The 7027-nt window shown below is 42.5% G+C and overlaps 1 protein-coding gene across 9 annotated transcripts in view; it reads left to right on the top strand.

Moving 5' to 3' along the window:
- The window catches only part of blnk (B cell linker), a 297279-nt gene extending 291287 nt beyond the window's left edge, over window positions 1-5992 (top strand). For all 9 annotated transcript variants that reach the window (XM_038821614.1, XM_038821617.1, XM_038821616.1 and 6 more), the window contains one exon: window positions 4682-5992. In XM_038821614.1, the coding sequence (XP_038677542.1) occupies window positions 4682-4801 (120 nt within the window). In that variant the 3' untranslated portion in view covers window positions 4802-5992. The remainder of the gene's footprint in view (window positions 1-4681) is intronic.
- Window positions 5993-7027: the final 1035 nt, after the last annotated feature.

The following is a 7027-nucleotide window of genomic DNA, read 5'->3' on the forward strand; positions in this document are numbered from 1 at the left end:
CAAAATGATGCTGTTGACATGGCTTCATTCTTCCTTAATCATTGTTTCCCACACACTGTGGTTGACAGGCTCTGAATCGTGTCCGACCCATGTACTGCACCTATGCTCTCACCCCTTGCCCTCCCTACCAGAACCAGGATCGGGCTCCCTTGTCCATACTTTTTACCCTGTATTTGCTGCATCACACCCAGTTTTGCCAACTCCAGCATTATGCCACTACCTAACACATCGTCCCCTCAATCCCCGTTAGCATTTTGTAGGGACCGTTCACTCCGGGATACCCTAGCCCATTCCGCCATCACCCCCAACACCTCATCCTCTTCCTATGCAAACATAGAAGGTGCAACACCTGCCCCTTTACCTCCTCCCTGCTCATCATCCAAGGGCCTAAACACTCTTTTCAGGTGAATGCTTCACGTTCATCTGCTTCAATCTCATCTCTTGCATTCGCTGCTCCCAAAGCGGTTTCTCTACATTTGAGCAACCAAACGCAGGCTGGATGACTGTCCGCAAGCAGGACCCACACCTTCCTGTCACTTGCCATTTCAGCTCACTGTCCTGTTCTCATGGCCACATGTCTGTCCTTTACCTGCTACAATGTTCCAGTGAAGCCCAAAGCAAACAGGACGATCAACACCTCATCTTCAATTAGGCACATTACAGCCTTCAAGACTTAACATCGAGTTCAACAATTTCAGATTGGCAGCTCTCTCTTCCACCTTCACCCCATTTTTATTTCTATCAATTTATTTTCATTTCTTCTATCGATCTGTTTTTCCCTCACCAGTCTCCCCTCCCCACCAAGGCCATCTCAGCCTTAATCATTACCATTTACATTCACTTTGTCTTTTTGTCCACAACATATTTGTCAATCTCCACCTATCACTGGCCCTCTACCAAGCCCCACTGCTGCACGCACACCCCCACCAACAACAATCTCCTATTTCCAGTTCTCTCTACCTTTGACAAAGAGTCATCCAGGCTCGAAATGTTCACTCCGCTCTCCACAGATGCTGTCAGACCAGCTGAGATTGTCTGGCATTTTCTGTTTTTGGGTCTTCCTTTTACCCCCCTTTTATTATTTATATGCCTGTAGAAGACTTTGGGATTTCCCTTTATGTTGGCTGACAGACTTTTCTCATAATCCCTGTTTGCTTCTCTAATGTGCTTTTTCACCTTCTCTATGGACCTTCTGTATTCCTCTTGGGTTTCAACTGTTTTCTACATGAAATCTGTCATCAACACACTTTTTCTTCCTTATCTTAGTTTCTGGCTCCTTTTTCATCCAGGGAGCTCTGGATTAGTTTGTCCTGCCTTTTCCTTTTAAAGGAATATGCCTTGACTGTATCCCCACCATTGCCGCTTTGAAGGTAGTCCATTGTTCAGCTAGTTTTTCCTGCTAACCTTTTGTTCCAGTCAAATCGGCCCAGCTCTGTTCTTGGCCAATTGAAATCAGCTCTTCCCAAGTTAATTATTTTTACTCTGGATTGCCTATTATCCTTTTCCATCATCCTAAATCTTACAATACAATGACTACCATCTCCAAAATGTTTCTCCACTGATACTTGATCTACTTGGCCCTCCTTTTTTCCAAAAACCAGGACCAACAGTCCATTCCTTTCTTGTTGGTACACATGCTGCTGTAGAAAACTTTCCTGAACACAATCTAGCTTTTGCCCCTCTCCATCCTTTATACTATTACTGCCCAGACTGTGTTCAGGTAATTAAAGGCCCCCATTGTAACTACTCTAATGTTTGCACCTCTGTAATTTCCATGCAGATTTATTTTTCTATATCCTTCTCACTAGTTGCGATCTATAGACTACACCGAGCAATGTAATTCACCCTTTTTGTTCCTTAGATCCAGCCAAATTGATTCTGTCCTTGAACCCCCTGGACATCTCTTTTCTCCAGGACTACAATGCTCTTCCTAACCAATACCATCACGCTTCCTCCTTTCCAATCTTTTCTGAACATATTGTACCCAGGAATATTCAGTCCTGCCCTGCCCTGAGCCTGATCTTGGTTATTGCCACAACATTTTTTACAATGCAATCTGTGCCTGTAATTCCCAAATCGTATTAATCATACTTTGTACATTCACACATATGCACAGTAACCCTCACATTTTCCCCATGTTTGCGTGGGTTTTGCTCCCACAAACCAAAGATGTGCAGGCTAGGTGGATTGGCCGTGTTAAATTGTCCCTTAATTGGAAAAAAGAAAGAATTGGTTACTCTTAAAAAAAAATTAAAAACTTTACTATTCTTTATACTCATGCTTTCTGTTCTTTCCAGTGTTTTGTTCATCCTGGTATTCCTTTCTAATATTTTACCTTGGTTCTCACAAACCTGCCGAGTTACCTTAAAGCCCTACTGACAGCATTGGCAAAATGCCTTGCAAGGAACTCAGTTCCAGCTCTGTTCAGGTGCAACCCATCTACTTGTACAAGTGCCACCTTCCCCAGAACCAGTCACAGTGTCCCTCCTGCACCATCTTTCCAGCCACTCATTCATCTGCCTTATGTTGCTATTTCTGTACTCACTTGCACATGGCACTGGGAGTAATCTTTTGAGGTCCTGCTTGCTATTTTTCTACCTTAGTTGCCTAAATTCTGATTGCAGGACCCCCACCCCCCTTCCTACCCAACTCATTGGTATCAGTGTGGATCATGACCTCTGGCTGTTCACCCTCTCCCAGAAGAATGTCCTGCAGCTGCTCTATGACATCCTTGACACTGGCACCAGAGAGGCAACACACAGTCTTGGGAGTCACGTCTACACAGAAAAGCCTGTCTGTCCCATGACTAACAAATCCCCTGTCACTATTGCTGTTCCCTTTTACTTCCTCCACACATTTGCTGTGGACCATGGCATTCCACAGAGAAACAAACATGTTGGCAACAAATGCTATACCTTTGAAAGCAGCGTAATTATTATGAAGCGTGCATTAAACATAATTATGGGGGAAATTTGTGGCACATATTCAACTTTTGTTCCAAATTAAAAATAATTGCATGCACCATATATACACAGATGGGTCAAATGTTGATAATCCTCTTATAATTTTAAATAATCTTTGTCATCAGGAGAAAATGGTCTCAGTGTCTGAGTTGCTCTGTTATTCAAGCTAGTTCTCAATATCCAGTCATGGATCTAGGATGGCAATTTAAATGCACGCTGGAAAAATGCTCAACTAATTCATTTGACAACAGAATTCACAAACACTGTACCATAGGGCAGCACGGTAGCATGGCGGTTAGCATAAATGCTTCACATCTCCAGGGTCCCAGGTTCAATTCCCGGCTGGGTCACTGTCTGTGCAGAGTCTGCACATCCTCCCCGTGTGTGCGTGGGTTTCCTCCGGGTGCTCCGGTTTCCTCCCACAGTCCAAAGATGTGCGGGTTAGGTGGATTGGCCATACTAAATTGCCCATAGTGTCCTAAAAAGTAAGGTTAAAGGGGGGGGGGGGGGGGGTTGTTGGGTTACAGGTATAGGGTGGATACGTGGGTTTGAGTAGGGTGATCATGGCTCGGCACAACATCGAGGGCCGAAGGGCCTGTTCTGTGCTGTACTGTTCTATGTTCTATACTTAGTGTGACAATTCAAAACAATACTCAGATGTAGCTTGAAAATGATGTAGACTTCACAGTAACAAAACTGAATTCATTGTAGGTTGTATCAAAGCTTTATAATGGACTGTCAGACTGCACCTTGAGTACGGTTTTCTGTTCTGCTTATATTAAAAAATATTGCTGATGGTGTAGAAAAGGACAAACCTAGTCCCATGTGTGAAAGGAAGAGGGAAAGAGTAGGGAAATTTTAATTATTTAGTATGAAAATGTGTTTCAGGTGATGCTTTCATTACATGTACATATAGTTTCACATTGATCCAGATTTTGCAGTCAAAATGGTTCTTCAAATTCAATCAAGTTTAAGAATACGATGAAATAATTTCAAATAGTGAGAAAGTAAATGTTCAATTTATGAAGAACATTTTTAGAAGCGGTGAAAAGCAATGTGAAATTATTTGCCAGGCAGGATAGAGCAAAATCCATTAGATGTGTTCAGAATTAAGCTGCATACAATAACAGGAGATTTGAAGAATTCAAGAGATAAGCTTTAATAGCCTTTCTCGCTACGATTCTCCATTTATTTTTTAAAATAAATTTAGAGTACCCAATTCTTTTTTTTCCCAATTAAGGGGCAATTTAGACGGCCAGTTCACCTACCCTGCACATCTTTTTGGGTTGTGGGGGTGAAACCCATTCACACACGGACAGTTACCGGGGCCAGGATCGGACCAGGGTCCGCAGTGCTAACCACTGCGCCACCATGCTGCCCTTACAATTCTCCATTTCGAACTTCAGCTTTCTTTTACATATTATTTATCACTTAGGCCACGTGGTCTGGAATTCCGTCACTAAATGTGTCTGGCCTCTCCACCAACCTTTCCCAAAATCAACCTCTTTGACGAGGCATTCGATTCATCACTCATGATACTGTCCACCTTTTGGTTTGCTACTCTCTTTTCAATAAAATAAAATCTCACTGTAGTGTCTTGGGATATTCTTGGACATTAAAGGCTCTATACCTGAGGAAGCTATTTTTGCTATGGTTTTACGTTTCAAAAAAAAAGACATCGGAGGGGCTAACAGTCTATTTTGTTTTTCTCCGTCTAGCGGTTCTCCAGTGTTGCTGACATAATTGAAAGCCATCAAAAGAATCCTTTGGTGCTCATTGACAGCCAGAACAACACAAAAGATTCTACCAAATTGAAGCATCCAGTCAAAGTTTCATAATACATGTAGTTAGATATGACTGACTGAATGGATTGATTATTTCTCATTTCCATCTCATATCACTTTCTCCTTTCAAAACATCAAAAACATTTTGAATAAATTTTCCAAGTTATAGAAATCCATACAACGAGACTCTCCAGGGAGAAGAATTGGGTAAACCCTACATCAGCGTTTGTGCGTTAGAATTCATCAGCAGCAGACTAATGGACAAAGCAAGTGTTTTTAAGCGTACAAATTAATAATTCACATAATCAAAGCATGTTATTAAAGCCACTGTACAGTTACAAGATCTGGACAGGATCTCCTACCCAGATCACATAAGAAAGAGGGCATGGTTCACAAAACCTTGAACAAAGACGTGTGCTGTTAATGTTTAACCTTAATGAATTAAACTGTAACCAGTTTACTGCTTTTTGCCAAAGTTTAGACAGTAAATATTCTCGTTCCAATTTCTAATCATCTTTAGTATTTCGTAAGATGTATTTTAACAAGTCATAAGAATATTTAAATGTTGCTAATTAATTGATCGAGTTAAATAAAAAATAAAATAAAGGTTAGCAACACAACTGTGGTACAATGAGCTTTTCATCTCCTGACACTGAATTCAAAAGCAACCTAGGATGTTGGAATAAAACCATCTATTCATTCTAAGGGTCTGTCATGAGATGAGTTTGAGCAGCCTAAATTCCACCCTTGTTCATAGACCAACAGCATGAAATCACCTGAAAATTGGCAGCAGTTGACAGAGACAAAGTAGCTAGCGTAAAGAAGGGAAAATGTATGCCAATACTGTGGGTGGCGTTCTCTGAAATGGAGATTTAGTATTCGAGAACTTAAAAGAATGGAGCTCTAAATGTTAGTGTGCCACATTGATCATAGGAATTTCTAATGATGACATGTGTGCCTGAACCCAGAAGTGCTCCATTCCCTGACACGACTATCGCTTATCGATTAAGTCAAAATTTGCAAATGTTTTTCATAGAAGTTGTTCATTTAGAATAAACATGGCCACATTACTTGCATGAATGAGCAACTTGAAATTACTAAATACTTTTGATTATGTTCTAGAATGTATTGCATATATTGTAATTTTATTGTAGATTTTATTGTAATACAGAAAACACAAGCTCAAAATCCCACTATGCCTGTTTGAGTTTTAAACAATGATTAAAGTGACCATGGAAAGAAAAACTCACTAGTTCACCAACGTCCTTTGGGAAAAGAAATGCCGGCTTTGCCAGTGTCAACCACATTAAAAATTGTTAACTCTTGGTGAACACAATAATTTGTCTGTGGAGATCCAAAATTTTATTTTGAATGAAAACAATGGGCATGATTTAGCCACCACATTGCACCCTCCGCAGGTGCGATTAAATAGTGGGAACGGCCAAAATTGCGATTCGCGCCAGCAGCGAATCAGTTTGCTATCAAAGCGGCTCGCTCCTGCTGGAGAGTTCGCGATCTCGCCCAAATATGGCGAGCATATCATTTACCCTCATTTGCATTAATTTCCATCTCATTAACAAGACTGAAGTCTAATGTAATGGCATGTAGTTCAAGGACACTGGAATTGTTGCCCCAGTGCTTTTGGGTGGGAGCTGGGGGGAAAGAGAGGTTGGGCTTGGTTGGGGTGGCTTAAGTGTTCCAAGTTGGGAGACACACCTGGGGACCCAAGACCTTCAAACCGTCTTTAAATATTGCGGATATCCATAACAAGAGCAACTACAGCTGCTGCCTACCTGTCCTACGAAACACTTCCAGGTCAGAGCCCTGTTCTTGGTTATATGTTGAAGATGCTGCAGGTTGTATTTGCTGCTGCTGATGGCTGCAAACGCCTGGAGGCTGCTGCTGCTGTTTTCTTCTTTTTCTGTAGCCTGAAAGGAGGACATGTTTTTCTAAGATACCTGGGTCCTGGAACACCAGGCTCGGTGAGGGGGGGGGGGGGGGAGACATGTTTTTCTAAGATACCTGGGTCCTGGAACACCAGGCTCGGTGAGGGGGGGGGGGGGGGGGGGAGACATGTTTTTCTAAGATACCTGGGTCCTGGAACACCAGGCTCGGTGAGGGGGGGGGGGGGGGGGGGAGACATGTTTTTCTAAGATACCTGGGTCCTGGAACACCAGGCTCGGGGAGGGGGGGGGGGGGGGGAGACATGTTTTTCTAAGATACCTGGGTCCTGGAACACCAGGCTCGGGGAGGGGGGGGGGGGGTGCTGCAAGAGTCCAG

The sequence above is a fragment of the Scyliorhinus canicula genome, chromosome 16, assembly GCF_902713615.1.
Source record: "Scyliorhinus canicula chromosome 16, sScyCan1.1, whole genome shotgun sequence".
Lineage (NCBI taxonomy): Eukaryota > Metazoa > Chordata > Chondrichthyes > Carcharhiniformes > Scyliorhinidae > Scyliorhinus > Scyliorhinus canicula.